The sequence below is a fragment of the Prunus dulcis genome, chromosome 2, assembly GCF_902201215.1.
Source record: "Prunus dulcis chromosome 2, ALMONDv2, whole genome shotgun sequence".
NCBI lineage: Eukaryota > Viridiplantae > Streptophyta > Magnoliopsida > Rosales > Rosaceae > Prunus > Prunus dulcis.
The window spans coordinates 24664609-24687628 of record NC_047651.1 but is presented as its reverse complement, the minus strand read 5'-3'; the positions used below and the strand labels follow the sequence as shown (position 1 = coordinate 24687628).

The 23020-nt window shown below is 38.8% G+C and overlaps 6 protein-coding genes and 1 long non-coding RNA gene across 10 annotated transcripts; 5 read left to right on the top strand and 2 right to left on the bottom strand.

The window, feature by feature from the left end:
* Positions 1-22: 22 nt before the first annotated feature.
* Positions 23-3588, bottom strand: LOC117617872 (deSI-like protein At4g17486). Its single transcript, XM_034347475.1, has 4 exons — positions 2999-3588; positions 2142-2403; positions 1135-1202; positions 23-600 (listed from the first exon to the last, which is right to left on the bottom strand). Exons 1-4 carry the CDS (start codon positions 3131-3133, stop codon positions 316-318), a joined length of 750 nt encoding a protein of 249 aa, XP_034203366.1. The 5' UTR covers positions 3134-3588; the 3' UTR covers positions 23-315.
* A 782-nt stretch (positions 3589-4370) lies between these two features.
* Positions 4371-5005, top strand: LOC117617874. The gene is made up of 2 exons (XR_004584442.1): positions 4371-4490; positions 4615-5005. It is a non-coding gene; the product is annotated as an uncharacterized LOC117617874 (long non-coding RNA).
* A 313-nt stretch (positions 5006-5318) lies between these two features.
* Positions 5319-8449, bottom strand: LOC117617869 (probable receptor-like protein kinase At5g24010). Its single transcript, XM_034347470.1, has one exon. The coding sequence runs from the start codon at positions 8091-8093 to the stop codon at positions 5631-5633; it is 2463 nt and encodes an 820-aa protein (XP_034203361.1). The 5' UTR covers positions 8094-8449; the 3' UTR covers positions 5319-5630.
* An 893-nt stretch (positions 8450-9342) lies between these two features.
* LOC117617805 (probable RNA-binding protein 18) lies at positions 9343-11641 on the top strand. Its single transcript, XM_034347368.1, has 5 exons — positions 9343-9605; positions 9923-10028; positions 10815-10888; positions 10983-11109; positions 11186-11641. Exons 2-5 carry the CDS (start codon positions 10026-10028, stop codon positions 11456-11458), a joined length of 477 nt encoding a protein of 158 aa, XP_034203259.1. The 5' UTR covers positions 9343-9605; positions 9923-10025; the 3' UTR covers positions 11459-11641.
* A 247-nt stretch (positions 11642-11888) lies between these two features.
* LOC117617803 (uncharacterized membrane protein YjcL) lies at positions 11889-14939 on the top strand. The gene is made up of 6 exons (XM_034347366.1): positions 11889-12361; positions 12484-12713; positions 13240-13350; positions 13541-13696; positions 14062-14303; positions 14456-14939. Exons 1-6 carry the CDS (start codon positions 12033-12035, stop codon positions 14777-14779), a joined length of 1392 nt encoding a protein of 463 aa, XP_034203257.1. The 5' UTR covers positions 11889-12032; the 3' UTR covers positions 14780-14939.
* A 147-nt stretch (positions 14940-15086) lies between these two features.
* On the top strand, positions 15087-17657 carry LOC117617804 (uncharacterized membrane protein YjcL-like). Its single transcript, XM_034347367.1, has 6 exons — positions 15087-15450; positions 15729-15955; positions 16121-16231; positions 16514-16669; positions 16892-17133; positions 17248-17657. Exons 1-6 carry the CDS (start codon positions 15161-15163, stop codon positions 17569-17571), a joined length of 1350 nt encoding a protein of 449 aa, XP_034203258.1. The 5' UTR covers positions 15087-15160; the 3' UTR covers positions 17572-17657.
* Positions 17658-19070: 1413 nt separating this feature from the next.
* Positions 19071-22695, top strand: LOC117619408 (ferric reduction oxidase 4-like). 4 transcript variants are annotated; one of them, XM_034349355.1, is made up of 7 exons: positions 19071-19404; positions 19526-19613; positions 19704-19889; positions 20017-20251; positions 20984-21311; positions 21505-22437; positions 22539-22695. In XM_034349355.1, the coding sequence occupies exons 1-7, from the start codon at positions 19242-19244 to the stop codon at positions 22676-22678; spliced, it is 2073 nt and encodes a 690-aa protein (XP_034205246.1). In that variant the 5' UTR covers positions 19071-19241; the 3' UTR covers positions 22679-22695. The 4 variants fall into 4 exon arrangements, with proteins under 4 accessions (XP_034205246.1, XP_034205250.1, XP_034205249.1 ...); XM_034349359.1 differs by having other exon boundaries at positions 19242-19404; positions 19737-19889; XM_034349358.1 differs by having other exon boundaries at positions 19242-19404; positions 19719-19889.
* The last annotated feature ends 325 nt before the right edge of the window (positions 22696-23020 follow it).

Genomic DNA, 23020 nt, shown 5'->3' with positions numbered 1-23020 from the left:
GAACTCATATTCACAAAATCCATTTAAATCACCAAACCAGTCAAATATAGATGACGTCTCTTACAACGGTAGTGGATAGTTTTCCCCACTGAGAGCTAGGGCCCTGATAAGTGCTTTCCTAACTCTACGGAAATCAATCAATCAATCAATCATGTAATAAAGCAACTACAAATTGGGCAATCTATTGAATATATATACTCCAGTTTGGGCGGATGAATGGGCATAATTCTGTTCAGCGACAAAAGAAATTTTTCATTGATACCCAATGAATTTAACTAGCGGTACACATGGTAACATGTCCTCGGAGTTACAATCTCAAGTGGTATGCCATGTATATGATTTCTGCCGTGGCGGCGACTCTGCATCTGATTGCTGGTGGTGCCGAAGTACATCCTCTTCCTTATTCTCAATTTCTGTACTACTGGATGGTTTTGCTCCTGTAGTGATTAGGTTTTTAAACCAAGCTGCTTGAAATCTAGGAGTGCCTCTGGTTGAATTTCCAGGAGACTCAGGAGCAGCAATGGCGTTGTTAGTAACACCGGCAAGGAAACGATATGCCACTTTGCTAGCAGATACAATCTCTGTCTTGGCTTGTCTCAACTGCAACAACCCAAGAAAACTATCAGACATATATGCACTCAAGCAACCAGAAGTACAAAAAATTATCATAAATAAATTGCTGGGCACACTAGATTGCAGACAAATTAAGATTGAGAACATAATGGTTAAGCCACATCTAAAGCCACTACAAGTTCAGGCAAAACAGAAAACATAGTAGGGCATACGTAGGTAACTTCAAATTAAAAACAACAGTAATGATAGCCTCTGCATGGGACTCTTGTGGATTTGCCCCTTCCCAAGAAAGATAAAAATGTCATTACTTGGCTCACTAAAAAACCTAAGGTTGGTTGCCTGAAACCACAAGCTTGAAAATTTGAATTGAATCAATGTATGCACTAAGCACATGATAGGCACTGAAAACCAGAGTTAAAGTATGGATTAGAATCAGTACTTTTACAGAAGCGGATCCAATGAATTGGTAATGACAGACTTCGAGGAGCATAAATGGCTCTGAAAGATAAGTTTTTCTTCAGGGATATTATAACAATAGTGCAATCTGCATAAATTACTCACCCGTATTGCTGTATTACCCGCTACTTCCATTGCAGCATCACCAGCATGGGCAAAACGATTAACCCAACCTGTGGAAGAAGCTATAAGAATGCATGCCAGATAGTAATTTACAACTCCATTTTCAAATCCAAAGGCACAGTAACACTAAGATCATAACTTCACAACTTAACCTTCTCATCTCCCCCAAAAACCCATACACCCAAACCCCCCATCCCCCGTAACACACACGACCAATTTAGAAGAAAACTCAATATAAAATTAGCTATATCGATCACCCTTGCTACGTTCGTATCTTCAAGCTCATGATAATACATGAAAAGAATACATAAACCACAACAATTTCTGGTACTAGTCAACCAAAAAAGCAGTAAGCATAATGCAAAAACAGACACAAAGTGCACATTGTACAAGACACAGATAAATCATACTAGAAATAAAGCTTGCAGGTTCAATACATTATCAATAATGTCAACTAAAGCAATGGAGCAAGGGGCATGAGTGCATCTTTAACAGCACATTTTCCAAGACAAAATATATGTGCAGGTTAAATTCTAATAGGACATAGTTTTCAAACATGACATCAATATATAAATAGAAAGACAATGATATGAACCGACTAAAAAAGACTAATTAATCTGCCTGTTCCGCTCCCCAAGGGTTGGCTACAAAAATCTTCTTTACTCCCAAGAAATAGCTTAAACTCATCAAGTCCAGAAACAACTATAAACATTTATCTCAAGATTGTAAACCAACAGAGATTTGGACCAACAACCAATTTGCATATCAATAGCCAACCCATCAAACAAAAGGGAGTCACACTAAGGCAACTAATTAAATTATCTATCAGAATGCTCCAATAGAACATACACCATCTATCAGGCAATCAACTTGGACACTGACACATCATTGACCCTTGTAGTTACGTTTGGTCAAGTAATCTTTCAATTGCAAGAAAAAAGCATTAAGCTTGAGAATTGCTGGTAAAATAACAGATCCCATAACGTTACCTGGAAGCTTTGGCACCCCAAGCCTTTCAGAGAACTCATCACAAAAGTGGTTGCAGTTTTTTGATAACAGGTCATATGAATACCCAGGCCACTCTCTACTGAGTTCCCTCAAGATTTGGTTAACCTTGAAAATTGAACAATTTGTGGTTCCAAGGGTGATGCATTCACGATAGGTGTACATAGGATTTTTTCCGGAAGGGCAACTAAAAACACCAGATCCTTGTTCACAGAACCCAAATGACCATTCATCCTCTCCATAAACCTATCCAATAAAGCATAAACAATTCTGATCAGATCTTTGTACTATAAAGAATACCACACAAGAATAATGTTTGTCTTTGAAAACATAAGCAATGAAAACTCAACAAAAAGGCACTTCCATCATACTGAGAAACATCTATTGAGCAAATCAGCAACTAATGAGCACCCAGGATCAAGCTGAACTCAACCATACCTCCGTACTTTAAAATCCAGGGAAAATCTAATATCACTAAATTGCAAAATTTCATTATTCAGATTAAATCTCCATCAAAGATGTACAATAAATTAAGCAAATCAGTGACAACTGAGAACCACATAAACCCTAGGCATTCAATCAGAGTGAACACACAGGTCATTTCTCCAACCAATGTAATAAATACACAAGAATCAAAGTCAAAATTCCCAACTGCCTTAACCAAAGGGAAGGTCAAAAACCCTAGATCTCTCCTATAAATTCACAGCACTCCAAGATTACACCAGCCAACTAGTCATTACATGTGTACTTTCGGATTACATACATGCATACATGTGCATGAGAGAGAGAGAGAGAGAGAGAGAGAGAGAGAGAGAGAGAGAGAGAGAGAGAGAGAGAGAACCTGTATGGCGCTGTGGAAGATACCGCCGAGGCCGATACCGTCCTTGAAGATCTTGTTGATCTGAAGAATAGTGCTGTTCGTTTTGTCCGATCCACTATTCGTCACGTCATATATATGCAGTACCACCTCCGTCATCTTCTTCACCAAAAACCCTATCTCTATCCCTAACCGAAACTCCCCCTCCCTCTCAATTCAAATCAGAAACCCTACCTCTCTTCTCCTTCTCTATATCTCTCTGTGGAAATGAAATTATTCACTTTAATTCAAACAAAACTCCACCACTTTTCGCTGCCTCAGCGATTACGACTTCTGATTTGAATACCCTCGCCTCGATTTGATAAATTTCTCTGTAACTCTCTCTTTCTTTCTTCTTTTTTTAATCTCACTCTTTTTTCTCGTCTTCTCGTTAAACTGGTTTATTTCATCAACTCAGGCACAGAGAGAGAGAGAGAGAGAGAGAGAGAGAAAGTGTGTGTTTATTATGACTTTCGTGTGTGGAAGCAAAATTCAGAATCTGGTTGTAAATTTTCACGGACTGTGTCTGTGTGAGTGGCATTTTTTTTTGTCTGTTTTTTATTCGCGGAGGGGTATTTCATAAATGAAACAGACCCCGGAAGTTTGAGGAAATTACGGAATCGACAGCAATTAGCACAACTGTCTGCCACTGTGGTTAGCGTATCGAGTTATGATTAGCCCGACTTGGATAAGTGGACCTACGTACCACGCCACGCAATTATTAACGGTTAACACACCGACTGCTTTATTTTCAAAACGACCGTAATACCCTTATTCGTGTTTTCCCACGGACAAGGGTATCAGCAGTTTGAGAAGTCGAGATTCAACACATAAACTCAAGTGAAAATGACAATTTGAACTACAAAGGATCCTTTGTAATAAAAATCTTCGGTATATTTTGTTTCTGTCGCGTCGACGTCGGTGATGTAAGATATTTTCCCATTTGCGACACAATTAGGCATATAACTCGCCCAACGCAAGAATTCCTCGTTATGTTTTTATTAGTAATGTTTGTGGTGTGGGTGTCAAACTCAAAAGTCTCTCTCAAAAACTTGAAAGGTAAACGATGCCACAAACCAAGGCTTCGAATTTGACTTCTATTTACAACTTAGTTTGAGTAACACACACTTAATCTTTAATTAAAAATATCAACGTGACGTGAGATACGATTTTCTGTAGGTGATACGTGTTACTTATATATATATATATATATATATATTTATATATATATATATATATATATATATTTGAAATTGAATTTTTACATCATCATCAATAATTGCCTGGTAATCGCTCATCATCAATATTCTTATTGGATCTTATCCCTGTATTTTGGTACAAATGCCATGAGCTCAGATTCATATCTGATCACAATCTTATCATCGGATCACATTCTGGGGACTTCATCAACTGCATGCATGTGTGAAAGAAAAGAAAAATATGTTGATCCTCTATATTCACAAGCTATATATTCAAAGTAAGCCATACTCTCTTTCTATATTTAGGGGAACCTATTTTATTGTAATTGGGGTGAGATTCATATCGACACAATATCGACTATTCAGATGTCGATACTGTATTTGATATGGATCTCACCTCAGCTACAAATATGTTCAATGACTGATGCTGTATTTGATATGGATCTCACCTCAGCTACAAATATGTTCAATGACTACTCGTATGTATGTCAGTAGTGAAGTACTATAAAGGCCAGGGTTCAAAATAGACGCCAAATTTGAAAATGATGGTGGCTGGGCTACACTATACAAAGACGAGGTCAGTAGGTATGAAAATGATTTACTTTAATCTAATTAGAGACAGAGAGAAATGTTTAAGTACTATATATTTAGTGATGAGACTAAATTATTGATTTAGGATCGACACTTGTGAGTGGGGAGACCAAATCCCACTCTCTCTCACTCTCACCATATTACACAGATTTGGTAGATTGCTTCAGCAAACCTAATGCACCATTAACGACATTTTAGCTTCCAGCTGGACTTGGGGCCTAATTGGCATTACTTTCCACTCATTATATTTTCGTTTTCTTCGCAACCATTTAAGAACTCTATAGATGGCAGCACAAATTGCTTTTTAAGAGAAAAACCAGAACCGCAGAAAAGTGAGAAAGATTCGTGCGTCTAGTGTAGTGCAGAACAGCTAGTTCGCCAGCTAGGAATTTTACTTTTGAAAATATGCAAGCTTCCTATGATTCACAGTCTCTTCTGTGTGTAAATAGAACTTGTAGCTTTGCGGGTTTGGTACTTGAAAACCCAGAAATGCAAAAACAAAAATACATTATAAATTTCAGACAGCAAACATGAGCAGTTTCTGTAATTCTTTCAGTTACATACAAGATACAACAATAAGATAGAAAGAAGAAAATACTACAACATCTTGACAGTAGGGAAGATATAACTCGAAAATTCATTACAAAGTGTCGGATGATAATCGTGATAAAAGGATTAAAAGCAACCAAAAGAAAAATGAGAAAAATTTAATAGTAGTAAAAACCTCAGAAAGATACCTCTAAGTTTTGTCTCAGTGGTAGTGCTAAAGTGGAGATCTTTAAAATTCTTGTATGGTATTGATTGTATATTGATGCACAAGCCTAAAGCTATCTACCATCGTTGGTCATCAATTGAGAAAAAACTTGGCTTGTATTAATCTCTAAACTACCATTACCATCACCTTCCTCTGTTCTTGCATTGGTAGCTGGATCTCCAGGAACAATTGTATTTGTTGGAAGCTCATTGATATCGCCGTCTTCATGCACTTCTCTTTGCGGTCGAGATTCCTGAAGCTGAAGAGCATATTCTAAATTCCATAGTACATCACCAATGGTTGGCCTATCAGCACCATATTCAGCCAAACATTTCTCTGCCGTTTCTCCAAACTTTTTCAAAGAGCCTGGTTTGATCTGTCCAACAAGATGGGGATCAATAATTTTCTCAAGCATACCCTTCTTCTGCCATTGCATTGCCCATTCACCTAAATTCACCTGCTCCCTGTCAACCAATGGATCAACAGCAGGTCTAGCACAAAGAACTTCAAAGAGCACTACCCCAAATGAATAAACATCTGACTTATCAGTAAGCTGCTGCCTCCGGAAATACTCAGGATCAAGATACCCAAAACTACCTTTAACGCCAGTACTTACATGGGTTTCATTGAGACACGGGCCTGATCTTGAAAGACCAAAATCAGCCACCTTAGGCACATAATTCTCATCAAGCAAGATATTAGTTGATTTAATGTCACGGTGAATGATTCCTTGAGCAAAACCTGTATGAAGGTAGTGAAGACCCCTTGCTGATCCAATGCATATTTCAAGTCGTTGCTTCCAAGACAAAGGTGGAAGCCCCGAACCATACAAATGTTTCTTTAAGGGCCCCTTTTCCATGTATTCATAAACAAGTATCATTTCTGACTGTTCTTCACAATAACCAACAAGTGATACAAGATGTTGATGCCGAATTTGAGACAAAACAGTTATTTCAGTCTGGAATTCTGGAAGGCCCTGCCTAGATCCAGGCACCCCTCTCTTCACAGCAACCTTTGTATTGTCCCTTAGGACCCCTTTATAAACCATGCCAAAACCACCAGAGCCTACAATTAGATTTTTATCGAAATTGTTCGTTGCCAATTGTAACTCAGCAAAAGGGATTTTCAAGAAATGATATCCATTTGGGCCTGGAGATGCAAGTGCTGTCCTTTCAGACATTCTACTGTGTGAACTACCTCCATATATGCGTAAAGGTGTCCAACCCACACTTTCTGCAGGTGCAGGTTTCAGTTTCTTCTTCCTGCGTTTCAAAGCAAGCAGAAATGCAACAATTGCAAAACACAGAATAACAAAGCCTCCAACAACTGTACCCACCAAAATCCATATACTTTTCTTCTTAGAAGCACCTTCAGTCTGTAAATGGGAAACATTCACCATTCTCATGATCTCTGCCCCATTCAATATAGCATTCATCCTCACAGAACTGCTCAGATCAGAAGGACCAATACTAATTTGTATAACCCCCGAAACATCTGAATCGACAATAAAATCAATATAGAGTGGAGATGCAAGTTCATTGGTTGCCAGTACCGATAGATCGACATCTCGGTATGCAGCATACCCATTGATATATATATTAAAATACAGCAAGTTAAGTGCAGGGCTAACAATGTCACAGAAATGCAATCTAACTAAATGCCCAGAATTTGAACCCACTGGAAATTCCCATGTGATATTGAACCTTGCATCTGTAATTGCCTTATCCCTATTCATCTCCTGAGCAGTCATATAAACATTATCAGGGGCAATCTCTCGAGTTGCACCTCCTCTCTGATAATTTGGAATATGACTGGTGGAGGCACGCTTTGCGGCCGATTTCAGGACAAGATAATCCACATCAGGGACCCAATCCCTCCACAGAGTATCATTAAAAGGGGTCAATTTGGAACCTCCAACGTTAATCCTATAAATGGTCTCTAAAACCTGGGAAGAAAGATTCTTGTATTCAACTATATCGGCACTCACCAACTTAGCTCCATAATCAACAATAAGGTCCTCAGGTGCTGAAAAAACTTCAATTGCGCTTACATATGCAAAACCCGAGTTGTCCAGAGGCGTAAACACAATTTCAAGCACATTTGTATCAATTTTCATTATATATTCTCTAAGCACATTATCTCTAACATGTACATCAGTCAACAGCACAAGCCTATCAACGGAAACGCTGAAGTTTGCAGCTTTCAAATCGAAACCTTGAGCAACAAACGGTGAGAAATGGAAACGTACCATGTGAGTCCCATATTTCTTGATGTCGAAGCTATAGCTTGAAATTCTCTTGAAAACTCTTGCTGTGTGGTAAAGGGCGGGTGAATTGGGAGGTGGGTTTTGGTTGGTGAGCGAAATGGAACCCGACCCGGGTTTGTAGGAATCTCCAGCAAAGACCCGGTTGAAGAGCGAGGTGTTGGACAGTGAACCACAGTTGAGGAGATAGTTGTCTAAGGGGGTGAAAGAGGCTGAGAAGTGGAGGAGGGAGAGGAGAGTTAAAGAGAGAAAGTGAAGGTTTTTGGTCTCCATGGAAGGAGGCTTTTTGGGGTCTTGACGAGGTTCAAGAGCTGGAGCTCATGAGAGTGAAGAGTGGAAGACAAATTGTTGGGCTTGTGGAGAAACAGAATCACAGCACAGAGGCCTTGACTAATGGAAGTGAAGTGTTGAGAAAAAAATTATTTTATATTGAAGATTTTGGACCGTTCTTATCTTGTGGACAAAGCTGTGTTTATTTTTGACATTTTTGGCCAAGTGCGTAGAATTATATGACTTCCAGAAGGAAATGCTGAGCTGCATTTTGCAGGCTATATGGTTTTGCATGCTCCCCCCTCCCTTGTGATATCCACTGCCAAAAAAGGTCAAGGCTTTCTGTCTTCTTCTATGTTTCTCATGATTCTATATGCAAATGCTGCAATACTCAGACCTAATTCTCATATTCTCTTTGTGATTTTTTCATGATTGTTTTTAGGATATTTGAAAGCTAACCCAATCCAAGGGTCCCTTCTATTAATGTATAAAAGAGCATGACCCCTAGCATTTATTTTATTTGTTCATCTTTTCTACTCCCTCCTTTTTTTCTCTTGTTGTATGTTGACTTGATGAAACCATATATTATACATAACTGGTTAGAAAGTGAAATTTAATCTGCACACACACTGAAAGGCACACACACTGAAAGGGTTGATGCATGCCAGCTCAGTGAAATTTGCAAGTGATAGAGCCACTGAGTATCTGAAATGTTAGCGTCACTTTCATCTTCCAATTTCACGAAGGGGGGCTTCATGTGCTCAAAAGTTTGGGTAGGTCCAAAGAAAGAGCCACTCTCCAAATTTCTTTCATCATTTTCCGTCTTTGGTGAAGAAAAGATAGAGCATACATAACCATAGAAATTAAAGTTGAATACACGAGTCTTGTATTTATGCTCTTTAAAAACATCCCAAACTTTATAGGTGTTCAATCATAGATTCATGGTGGTGGCCCAATATCGTTGAAAATATGATTCAGGTTGGTGGTGGTGGATGCCATTTTCTTATGACCTTCCAAGTAATAAATTGACACCTCTCTCTAATAAGACATCAACTTTGTCTTTGCCTTAAAAATCATAATTAATTTATAGATATGGGTTATATCAGTTAATCAAAGTAGTGTCCTTGCCTCTTTACACACGAGTCAGTCTTCTTCTCCAAACATTTAAAATATATATATATACACACATTGTTTTGTCAAGAAAATTACCATTATTTCGTTAAATAAAATATAAGATTCTGTTTTTTCGGTCGAAATAAATAAAATATAAGATCACAACATACATTTCCGGGAAGAAAAAAAGTGAAAAAGTATTTAAAACTCTTTTTACTTATTAATTGGAGCACGATGTCGTTTTACTGTTTTCCCCGTGTTTCTGTTCTTACATTCGAAACCGAAGCATCAGCGCAGCTTTCCTTTGCCTGATAATCTGCCTCTGCTTCGTTCCATCTCGCTATCCCCTACCCTCGACTCTCTGAGACAACCGGTTCGCTCTTGATTTTGTTCACGTAGCAGGTAGGTACCAATTACGCTTCAAATTTTCAATTTCAGATTTTTATATCTAGGGTTTCGTCTCAGATCAATGTCTTATTCACAGTTTAGAGTAGGTTCATGAAAATCTGAGTTCATTGTCATGAATCATGGCTATAGGCCAGGATCATATATTGATGTTCAAATTACTTTAGCCTTATTACCATAAAAATTTGTTCTTTGAGGAACTCGAATGAAGGGGCAACACTGGATTAGGCAGGAATTTTGTTTAATATGGTTCAAGTTCAAATTTTTAGTACATTATCTGAGTGAAGAGAGCTCTTACTGTTAATTACATGCAGGTTGCACGCAGAGTTTGATGCTCTAAATTTCAGAAGCTTCGTTTATGCTTGTGCGCTGGTCCTGCTGGAACTTGAATTCTCATCATATTCCCTTTTTTGTATCATGGTAAACTTATTTTCAAAGGCATTTTCATTTTTTCCTCTTTTTAAGGTTTATGTTTAGAACCATCTTTCCGTTAGGATATGCAGCATATGTGGCTTTTCTCATGCCCATTCTTACCACATTTGCTTTAGTTTCCTTGGCTTTGTTTTTTCTGTACTTGTTCTGACAGTACCCTTTCAGTTATTGCATAGTTGTGTTCTTTAATCTCGGTAGTTGTTAGAACTAGAATTTGGAGAGAGAGAGAGAGAGAGAGAGAGAGAGAGAGAGAGAGAGAGTCTATGGATTGAAAAAGGCTTTGCTTTTGTAAAGGTTCTTCTTTTTTCCTCACGGTAAACACTTTTTGATATTTCTAGCAATTTGTTTATATTTCTGTGACTGTGTGGGTTGGGGGAGTCATGTATCTATGTGGCCCCTGTCTGGGGCTGCCTGTGGTGGTTAGTGAATGCAAAATGGCCCTTGATATCTATATGAACCTTGGACTGGAAACATGGACCTGACAGTGGAATCCGAGGTGATGGGATATATTCGGGTAACCAAGATTACCAGTTTGGCACTTCTGTATGGCCCGAAGGAAGCTTGTCCACCAGATTCAGCTTGAAAATGATTGCTTTGCAAAATAAAAAGAGAATAAAGTGATTACTATTCTGACACTTTGCTGTTTGAGAACCATCAGTATAAACATATTATACAATCTCAGCAACATTTCGGAATAGTTTTTATTAGATATTTCATATTTGGTGCTAGATGGCATTACAGAATCCTGAATTGGGTTGTGATGGATAAGTGCAGGATCCTAATGGTTCTGGTGATGAAAATAGTGAAAGCAAAATCTACATTGGTAACCTTGATCTGAGGATAACGGAGTAAGTAAACCTTTGGAATACCCAACCAAATATTGAATCTTTGTTGCTCTAGTAGCCGTGATAATTAATATGATCATGCTCCTGCATTTTCCAGGGCTGCTCTAATTAAGATGTTTTCTCCATTTGGGAAGATTGTAACTGAGGACTTTTTGTGGCACACTCGTGGCCGAAAACGTGGAGAGCCACGGGGTTTTGCTTTCATCCAGTATAGCAGCAAAGAGGTAAGTAAGTTGCTTGCTTTCTTATTAGTTAGGTTTCAAGCAATTCCTGATTCCCACCGTTAAAGTAAGCATGCAGGAAGCAAAATTGGCCAAGGAGAAGATGCATGGGAGACTAGCTTGTGGACGCCCATTGGTTGTTCGTGTTTCCAGTGAGAAGTACGCGGTAGAAGCAGCAGAAAATTCTTCAAAAGGAGCGGGCGAGGCAACCAAAACAAGCCTTTCTGGTAGTAGTTCAGGACAGACGAGTCGGAGCTCGAAAATAGCAGCAATCAAGAACAAATTGAAAGCCTTGGAAGAGGAGGGCTTTAGTGCCAAGAAGCAGAAGCAAACTGACACATCTTTGCAGTGATATTGCTGATCATCCATCTGGCAAAAGTTAACAAACTACGGCGCTAAATCTTGCTCAATTTCAAGTTGTAATTAATCGAAACTTGCCAGAATTGAACACAATACACTTGATTCAGTTTCAGGATTTATCAAAACATGAGATGTAATACAAAATGACTAAATTGTCAACCACAGAATTTGCTCAGCTGTTGGAATTATTTAGTTGGTTTAAGAAGGCTTTTTTCTTGATCGAAGGTAAGGCTCAATGACGTTGAGACTAACGGATCCACAAGAGGGCAGACAAAGATATGGAAAGTAATCAATCAAGTATGTCTTTGCTGGTCAATCTTGGTCTCCTGTTTTTGGCTAAATTGTAATTAAACGTGTAATTAGTGCTAATGAGCATTCATCAAAGATTTTATTAAAAACAAAAGAACATTTAAAAAAGCTTAGAATTTGCTAAATTTGGATGATTATATTGAGCTCTCAAAAATTAATGAGAGTGAAGTCAATGACTCCTTGACCGAGAGTAGAGTACACTCCCAAGCAAACAACTTTCAAGTTTTCAACTTCAATCAGAAATTAATCTGTTTCCGATGGCTACGATGACATCGAGGCTCTCAATCGTACCTGCTCCTCCTGCTCGTCCAGCTTTGCCGGCACTTCAACGGTCAAATTTGTCTACCCGCCAAAACCCGAGTCTGAGTGTCCGTGTCTCCCCCTCACCCAGCACCATCACCAGCAGTAGTTCGGTAGCTGATCCGTTGAATAACAGAAGGCAGAGCTTTCTCTCTCCTCCGGCTCCTCCTAATCTGGGAGATCGATCTGTAGCCGTCAGATTCCAACTCAACGCCCCTCTCATTTCGTCTCACGACCAATGGGGCACCTGGACTGCTCTATTCGCCACCGGCGCTTTCGGTATCTGGTGATCACATAATTCACAATCAAAAGCTTTCTTTTTGCTTTTCAAGTTTCCAAACAATTCAAAGTTCAGCTCAACTGATCTAAATTGAGTTCCTTTTTTTGTTTTTAATTCTATTTTAAAAGGTCAGAGAAGAACACGAAGGTTGGGGCGGCATTGAGCGGGGCATTGGTGAGCACATTGATCGGACTTGCAGCGAGTAATTTGGGAATTATTTCATCGAATGCACCTGCATTTTCGATTGTGTTGGAGTTTCTGCTCCCACTGGCTGTGCCATTGCTCTTGTACAGGGCAGACTTGCGACGTGTGATCAAATCAACCGGGGCTCTTCTCTTGGCCTTCTTGCTTGGATCCGGTAATATTGAGTTCATGGCTTTTCTGTTTCTGTAATTATTTCGTTCTGATTTTTTATTGTTTGAGAAATTGTTAATAATTGAACTTAATAAAGTAAGGAAGTTAATTCTAATCTTAAGGCACCCTGTTCTATCAAATTTTGTAAACACAAGTTCATGATTTACTTTCGATAACTAATGTTGTATAATCCTTGGATTTATTGTGTTTGGTTTCTTCAGCTTATATTTTTCTTGGATTATTACATGCCATGGAAGTTTCATGCTGTAAAAATTTCTGACCTTTTTAAGGCGTCATGCATTTTTGAGGAAGTTTATATTTCATTGCCATGATCGTGATCATGAAAACTGCTTCCCTGTAGGTATGATGTTCTTTATTGGGCAGATTAATGAATTAAATGAATATTTATGGATAGTCATGATACTTCTGTGGTCAACTTTATATGGGCTTTTTGGTTTCGATCTTCGCCTCCTCTTCATTATAACCTCTCGAGTCTTGATATTTGTCTTTTCCCTTTTGTTACAATATAGTTGCAACAACAGTTGGAACAGTGGTGGCATATCTTTTGGTGCCGATGCGATCACTTGGTCAAGATAGTTGGAAAATAGCAGCTGCTCTCATGGGCCGACATATTGGTGGAGGTAATCTGTTTACCACCTTATAGAGCTACACACACACACACACACACACACAAAAATTGGAACCTTTTCGTAATCGCCCTCCAAGTTTCTTATAAAAAGACTAGAAATTAGATGTAGTATTGCCACTATTTGCATATGTTGGTTATATATCCTAAGTCCTGACAAAGTTTTTGCAATTGGTTTTATGTAGCTGTCAATTACGTTGCCATAGCTGATGCTCTCGGGGTTTCTCCTTCAATTTTAGCTGCCGGGCTAGCCGCAGATAATGTCATTTGTGCTGTATATTTTTCAACATTGTTCGCATTGGCTTCTAAAGTACCTCCTGAGCCTTCAACATCTGATGATGGTTTGTAAACTTCTACTTTGTCATGTCATGATTGTCCAGCCATTTTTTTTTTTCTGGAGGGTGAAGAATTCCAGTAGCTATCATGGCGGATTAATTATTGGTTCAGCTCCTTCATTTTCAATGGATGCAATCTTGAAAATATTTTAGCTAAATACTTTTCCACCTTTTTCTTTTCCAAAACTAATTCTTCGGTTGTGTGCCAGCCACATTGATCATGAAACAAACGTTACTTTGTCCATAATTTTGCCTCTCTTTTTCTTTAGTATCTGCAAAGCCAAAATGTTGTATATCCTGTCTTATGATGAGCTTAAAATATCAAACATGATGTATGTCCTAACAGACACTGCTGGAACTCTAATTGGCAGGCATTGGAAAGGATGCATCCTCTGAGCCTGGAAACAAGCTTCCTCTGATACAAACTGCTGCGGCCCTTTCTGTGTCCTTGGCCATATGCAAGAGTGGCCATTATCTCACGAAATATTTTGGAATCCAAGGAGGCATCCTGCCAGCTGTAACAGCCATTGTTGTTACTCTGGCGACTGTATTTCCAAAACAGTTTGCGTATCTTGCACCAACTGGTGAGGCTATGGCTGTTATACTAATGCAGGTAAGGACTTTTCTCTTCTTCCATAAACCAAATTTTGCTGGTCAATTAATATCTCACGGAAGCCACCTTAATTGATAAAATTTTCATTATTTTCAATTTCTTTTATATCTGTCATAAGTGACTTGTTGTTGGCAACTGTTTGTGAGATACAGGTATTTTTTGCGGTGGTGGGAGCGAGCGGAAACATATGGAGTGTCATTAACACTGCTCCTAGTATCTTTTTCTTTGCTCTAATCCAGATTGCCGTTCATCTTGTTGTGATCCTGGGATTGGGAAAGCTATTGGGGTTTGACCTGAAGTTGTTGCTTATAGCATCAAATGCCAATGTTGGAGGCCCTACAACAGCTTGTGGAATGGCCACGGCCAAAGAGTGGAATTCTATGATTGTTCCTGGAATTCTTGCAGGCATTTTTGGCATTGCGATTGCAACTTTCATCGGCATTGCATTCGGGCTGGCAGTTCTTAAATACATGTAATGCTTTCCGATGATGATTACCTGAAATTTTCCAAACCTGTAACCTTTGTGAACCTGCAGGCAGAAAAGTGGGAAAGTTGAAAAATAAGTAGATAAACCCATTTGTAATTGAACAGCATGGATATTAAGATTTGTGGCATTGACCAAGTTTGAGAAGACAACTCATTAAGTTTTACGTAGAGTGACAGAACATCTCACGTGTTAAGATTCAAATGACAATTATCACAAGTGATCCAAGGGTGCATTGTCCTTGAGCTCTCAACCTGCCACGTCATCATAATTGCAAGAAGGATCCAAATAGAACAAACGACATGGAAGAGCTGCAACATCCACCCACACTGAAAGCTGAAACCTCAGTCTCAGTCCTCAAGATTAATCATTAATGGCGTCTTTCACATTGCCGCTCCCCTCCCTTCCCGCCATACCCACGTCATCACTTTCACTCTCAGTTCACAGTTCGGCATCAAAGTCCAAACTCACAAGAGTCAACCCCGGGCCCTTTCTGTCTCATACCATAAACAAAACGCTTCTCTGGCCATTGACCTCTCCTCAGAGCCATAAATTCAGTCGGGCAACGAGGGTGAAGTCACAGCTCAGGCACCCTATCATCGCTCCGGGGGACCATTGGGGCTTATGGACCGCTCTGTTCGCAACTGGTGCTTTCGGCCTCTGGTAATACCACTTCGGTCCATTTACACTTAGTTACTTACATCTGTTTGGTTGCCTAGAAAATGTCATCGAAAAATAATAGAACGAAAAGAAAAGATTTAAGCTTTAGGTAATTCACTGTCCAAAAATCATACTTGCTATCAAATCAAACATGCCCCAGTTCTTAATTGACCCCGGAGAAAAGATTTTTTTTTTCTTTCGTTTTAATGTAAAAAAAGAGAATTTTACTCAAAATGGACATGTGTGCTCGTAATGAATGACTTGGTTTGAGTTGCTGCAAGGTCCGAGAAGACCGAGATCGGTGGCATGGTGAGTGCCGCCCTTGTAAGCACTTTGGTTGGGCTTGCAGCAAGTAATCTTGGCATAATTCCTTTTGAAGCGCCTGCATATTCCATTGTCTTGGAGTTCCTTCTACCATTAGCTATTCCACTGCTATTGTTTCAAGCTGACTTGAGTAGTGTGATGCGGTCCACGGGGACTTTGCTCTTAGCTTTCTTGCTTGGATCAGGTGATACTTTCTTGCTTGTGAGTCTTGACAGGCAATATGTTTGAGAGCATTGTAAAGACTATGGCTTTTCTATATGAAAATGAATTTCTCACATTTTTGTTCCTTTGGAATGCTTATATACTTCAAATTTGGTACTGATCACCTGTAACTTCTTGTATGTTACAGTTGCGACTATGGTTGGAACTCTAGTGGCATTTTTGGTGGTGCCTATGCGATCACTTGGTTCAGATAATTGGAAAATAGCTGCTGCTCTCATGGGTAGCTATATCGGTGGATGTAAGTGTCAGGACTGGCCTGCTAATTTTGAAGCTGTCAGCTTATGTTTATGGAAATTCAGTAGTGCAGATATATGATTGTACTACCTTTCTTGATCTCTAAGTAGCAACATCATAATATCAATTTGTTGCATCCTAGAACTAAGGATAAATGATTTTACTTGTGTTCTTTGAAGCTTAATTTTGGTGCTTCAGAATTGGTGTCTTTTCACTGTATTGATTTATAGTTATGACTAAAATGTTTTCTTTCTCTTCTCCTTTTCTTTTTGGTTGATTTCTGTAGCTGTTAATTATGTTGCGATTTCAGAGGCTCTCGGTGTCTCCCCTTCGGTTTTGGCTGCAGGAGTAGCAGCAGACAACGTTATTTGTGCTCTGTATTTCATGGTGTTGTTTGCTTTGGCCTCTAAAATACCTCCTGAGGCCTTAAGATCAACTAATGGTATGAAATTCTCGTCCTATATATAATTTAGTTCAAGTCCTGCATACATTGTGTTAAGCTGGATGATGTATGATCTCTCAATTATGCTCTGCTCTGCTCTCTCTCTTCCTGCTGGAACTTCTTTGGCAGATGATAATTGTTCTTTCCAGCCATTTCTCTAAGACATGCCAGCTTAAAAGAATCTCTGCCGAGATTGCTTACGTATCTGGAAATTATTGGCAGATGTTTCAATGAAAATGGAGTCCAATGATGAGAGGAAGCTGCCTGTTCTAGAAACTGCTACCGCTCTTGCTACATCTTTTGTGATATGCAAGGCGTCCACATCTCTCACAGGATTATGTGGAATCAAAGGAGGTAGCCTACCAGCAATAACAGCTACTGTTGTCGTTTTAGCGACTGTTCTCCCAACACATTTCGCTTACCTTGCACCTGCCGGTGATACTGTTGCTTTGCTCTTGATGCAGGTAACTGAAAATTGACCTCAAATCAACTATCCATCCATCTATTAATATAATATGATATACTTTACATGCAGCGGCGTTCTATGTATGCTTAACATGGGGCTTTCTTCGGAACAGGTATTCTTTGCAGTAATAGGTGCTAGTGGGAGCATATGGAATGTGATCAACACTGCGCCTAGTATTTTCATGTTTGCTCTAGTTCAAGTAACCGTCCATCTCGCCGTGGTCCTTGGATTGGGAAAGCTATTTCGCTTTGATCTTAAGCCGATACTGTTGGCATCAAATGCCAATATTGGAGGGCCAACAACAGCAGGTGGAATGGCCAGGGCCAAAGGATGGGATTCTTTGGTAGTTCCTGCAATCCTTGCAGGCATTTTTGGAGTTGCCATTGCAACGTTTCTTGGCATTGGTTTTGGAATGATGGTCCTCAGACACATGTAGAAAATGCAAATTCAATTTTCGATCGTTTTGTTTTTCTTTTCATCCAATCGTGTAAATCGTTGACATTGAGAATGAGTAATTAACAGGAGACGGTGGGTTTTCGTAATCTTTTTTGGTCTGAGATGTTCATCATCTTGAATGGGTCTCTATCATATCTATTTTTCTTTATTTCTTTATTTATTTTTAAAAGCCAAAAGCCTGTAAAACAAATGCAAGTAGAAAAAAACTTGGGTTGCGAAGATGTGTGCAAGAAAATTCTATTTCTCTTAATTTGAGGCTATGTTAGTGACGCAGCACAAGCAACAAAGGTCTCAAGCGAAACCTTGAGTAACAAGAAAACTGGATTCCACCAGAAATTAAGAGAAGCTCTCTTGGAATAATGTTATTAAAAACTGAGTTAATCAGAAACGTTAGACAAACATGTCTAAATACACAACTCTCAACAACTCTCAACCCTTCAACTGCTAGGGGAGTTATTACATAAAACTGAAAAAACAGAATTAATTCGGAAACTTAACTACGTAACTCCGAAACTGTCCAAAACAGAATTTATTGGAAAAATTAACTACCAAACTTTGAATGCAGTTTGACTCGTGGCGTCGTTCCCTTTCCGAAATGGTATTTTGCGTCCTAATCGGAGCTCGGACAACAAAGCTGCAAATTCCCACTACGTCCTTTTTCTAGCTCAACCGCGATAAAATCTGCCATCTGTTCTACGTCAGTTAGTGATCAGATCTCTGTGGATAGATGATCAACAAATGTGATACAAATAACATGATTAACTCCACATCTTGTGCACATGAAAATATCAAATAGGGACACAAAACCATGTCGTTTCAAGCCTTCATTTAATTATCTTTTGCATATGAACTGTTTATGTTTGCGTTTGACAACACAAATATGACGTCGTTTTTTGCTATAAACAAACATGGATTAGAACGTGAATATGCATTCAGTAGGAAATTAAACTCAGGCAAATGCAGGATTATTATAATACATCACTTCCTTGATTTCATCTCTATCTCAAGTTATGTCAACTTTTTCTTTCTTTCTTTCTTTCTTGATGTATGTCAACTACTATGGTGTACTACCTGTACTATACTTGTCTACTTCACCCACTGGTCAACTGTACTTTCATTACCCAAGAAAAGTCAACTATACTTGCCAATCTTGATATCGCTCCGAAGCACCACGCAAGTACAGTACGCATGTGCACATTGGGCGCATAATAGTAGCACCGGCAACTAACATATAATGGAAAATTTGAATATGAGAAGTAATTTCAAGTGTCCCTTTTGATAGAATAATTTTGTTCACATAATTACTTTTCTAGAGCCCAAAAGAATTAAGGATGGAACATATATATTAATTTATTGAACTTGATAGAGAACTGTTATTCACACTCATCAAAAAGTCGTCGCGCATGTACCTCTTTACAACTAACTTGATTCCCCTTCTTCTGACCTTAATTAAAAACTAAATAAGTTAATAAAATATGAGGGCGAGGAGTATATGGGTGGCATGGATGGTGCCTCTCTCCTCAACCCTTATGCCTATATATTGTTGGAAGCTAATCTTTTAGTTGCATAGCAGAAGAAGATAGCAGAAGAAGGTGGGGTAATTTTCTGCATAGCTTTCTCAGTATCGAAACACTCCTCTCAAACGAAAGGATGGGCAGTCAGACAATGTTGACAAGTATTACAAGGTTGATTTTGCTTGTGGTGTTTCTTGGATGGCTCATGATTTGGACCATGTTGCCTACAAAAACCTACAAAAATGTCTGGACACTCAACCTACAAAGCAAGCTCAATTCTACATATTTTGGAGCGCAAGGTTTTGTCTTCCTTCAGTTGTTGATGAATTGCTGTGCTTAAGTATTAACTTGTTTTTATGCATACTTTCTTTCTTCACTATATATAATTATGCTAATTACCATGTGTGATACTAATTACAGGGGTAAATCTTCTGCTTCTCTCCTTCCCAATGATGCTAATAGCAGCTTTAAGCTGTGTTTATCTCCATTTTCAAAAGCAATCAAATAGGTCATACTCAAACTCTACAATCTTATATACAAACTAACAAAACTATATATATTCATCATCATCATCATCATTATTATGAGCTGGTTGCAGTAGTGTCATTCCAAGTCGCTTGACCTTTTGGAGACGTCCGGCTGTTGTAAAGGCTCCTCTGGGAATTGTTACGGCAATGGAGCTTGCTTTTGCGATCATGTTCGCTGCACTCTTGGTCTGGTCTCTTGCCAACTACTTATATGTCAGCTTTGGCCACCTCCATATGCATAAAGATGGCGAGAAAGTGTATGAATTCAATATAATTCAGTACTTACTTCTTGTTATTGACTTCAAATTTCAACCGGACATCAGATTTTCTTCACTTACTAATCAATTAACGCTTGAGTGCTTTTTGTATATATATATATGGCAGGTGGGAAGCAAAGTTTCGAAGTGTTTCATTGAGATTGGGATACATTGGAAACATATGCTGGGCATTTCTCTTCTTTCCTGTAACTCGAGGGTCTTCAATTTTGCCTCTATTTGGGCTCACATCCGAGTCGAGTATTAAGTATCATAGTTGGCTTGGCCATCTCTCGATGATACTTTTTGTTGCACACACCCTAGGCTTCATCATCTACTGGGGCATCACTCATCAAATGGCTCTGGTATATATTTTCATGTTCATGTTTTTTTTGTTTTTTTTTCCCTCTCTCTTTAATTAATTCCCTCTTACTCTTCTCTCTCTCTCTAGGTTTTAGCTTAATTGATTGTATTATCATGTATGTGTGCATGAAAATGATTTTGTTGTTTCTAGTAGTGAGAAAGGGAATCTCTTTGCGTCTTGAGTGCAGAGGTATGTTTGTTATTTGTTTCTTGTTTGATAGTATAGCGAGGAATCCTTCACAATCCCAAAGGGAAGAATTCAGTGGTTCAACTTAAACTCGGTGTCATATTGTTGATAAGATAGGTAAACATCGTAGGTACCACCATCCAAGAACAAACATAAATTACGTACGGAGGGAAATGGAATATATATTCTTCTACTATATAATCAATCTCATATCACACATGTGATTAATTTATACAGTTAATTCTTCTCTAGTAGGCAAGACGATCGTTCAATAAAATATCATTATGATTATCGATAATATGTCAATATCACATATGTCATCATAATATAACAATAAAAAATTAATTAATTTTTATAGCTACAACTATAGACTGACTCATCATGAATTAATTCCGTACACATTAATTATAAAAATGGCAATACATTATACACTCAATTATTTTTCCTCATCAGCTTTAATACACCATGAACACAACACAAAGTTTACCCCCAAAAAAAAAACACAACACAACACAAAGTAACTTTGGTGATGGCGTACGCATTGCAGATTCTTGAATGGAGCAAAACTTATGTATCAAATGTAGCTGGGATCATTGCAATTGTGTTTGCAATGGCAATGTGGGTGACAAGCATTCCACGTGTCAGGCGAAAAATGTTCGAAGTTTTTTTCTACACCCATAATCTCTACCCACTCTACGTCTTCTTCTACATCTTGCATGTTGGTGCCTCCTACTTCTGCATGATCCTTCCTGGGATCTTCCTCTTCATCGTTGATCGATACTTGAGATTTTTACAATCTTACCAACGAGCCGGCTTAATCTCAGCACGAGTTTTACCATGTGGAACCATTGAGCTCAACTTCTCCAAGACCCAAGGTAATTAAATTAAACTTTAAGGCCATTATTTTATGGGTTAATCAAATGGGAATTCGAACTTGACAATTTTAAAAGGCCAGCATTCACTGTCATGAACGTGACCAACTAACCTAACTCACATAAATAATCATAATTGTTATTGATTTATTTATTTCCGTATATTAACTAATAAAAATACTATATTTTGTTCTAGGGTTGGATTATAATCCCACTAGCATCTTGTTTATTAATGTGCCTAGCATATCCAAGATGCAATGGCACCCCTTTACAGTGACTTCAAACTCTAACATGGAGCCAGATAAGCTGAGTGTTGTGATTAAGAACCAAGGAAGTTGGTCTCAAAAACTCCACAAGCAACTTTCCTCTAATGTGGATCATGTCCAAGTTTCTGTTGAAGGACCTTATGGCCCCGTTTCATCTCATTTCCTAAGGCATGAGGCTCTGGTGATGTTTAGTGGAGGAAGTGGAATTACTCCTATGATTTCCATAATCCGTGAGATTATTTTCCAAAGCACCAAACCAGACTGCCATGTGCCACGTGTACGGCTCATCTGTGCCTTCAAGAACTCAGCCGATCTCTCCATGCTACAGCTATTGCTTCCAACAATCTCTTGGGCCCCTGCTGATTTTGCTGCCCAAATAGACTTGGAAATCGAAGCCTACGTGACCAGAGAAACAGAGCAGCCTCCTGCAGAGGCCCAAAGGGTCATTCAAACAGTATGGTTTAAACCCGACCCGTTGGACTCGCCCGTTTCTGCGGTTTTAGGCCCAAATAGCTGGCTATGGCTAGCTGCAATAGTCTCGTCCTCATTTGTCTTGTTCCTCTTTGTTTTGGGCCTCACCACTCGTTTCTACATTTACCCAATTGACCACAACACTGGAGAAAATTACCATTACTCCTTCACATGTCTTTGGTACATGTTTTTGGTCTGTGCCTCCATTTTCATGGTGTCCAGCGTAGTGTTCCTTTGGTGCAAGAGACAAAATGCCATGGAAGGGAAGCAAGTTCAGAACGTGGATGCCTATGGAACGCATGATCAAGAACTTGAAAGCCATCCACAGAATCAAGAGTGCCCAATTGCTCAAGCCACCCAGGTGCATTATGGAACAAGGCCTGATCTCAAAAGTAGGTTATTTTACGACTATTATAAGCAGAACATCCTATTAATAACACAGTTTTGAAGAAATTAATGATTATGGTTTTTTGTTTATAATATAATATTGCAGAAATTCTGTTGGGTTCCGAAGAATCTGATGTGGGAGTGTTGGTGTGTGGGCCAAGGAAGATGAGACATGAGGTTGCTAAAATTTGTTCATCTGGTTTGGCAGATAATCTGCATTTCGAGTCCATTAGCTTCAACTGGTGATCAAAGTTCAGCCTGTACAGTGCCATAATGCTACGTAAATTGTGTATAAAATTGTGTGTTTTTTTTTTTTTGTTTTGGGTTGGATTGGATTGAACTCAATAGTTGATGTATAATAATAATAAAATGGAAGCTCTGCTCGAATTGTGCAATTAATGTTGATTTTTATATAGCCATTGCACTATTGCACATGATCTATGGAAAACGGTGAGGCATAGAAGGGCAGAAATTTTTTTATAACTTTATTGTACTGTTTTTTGGCCGGAGTTGGCCGGACGGACCTTCATTGTATTAAGTTGTCTTTAGGTTTTGAAGTTTTGTCAACTTTTTTTTATTCCATGGCAA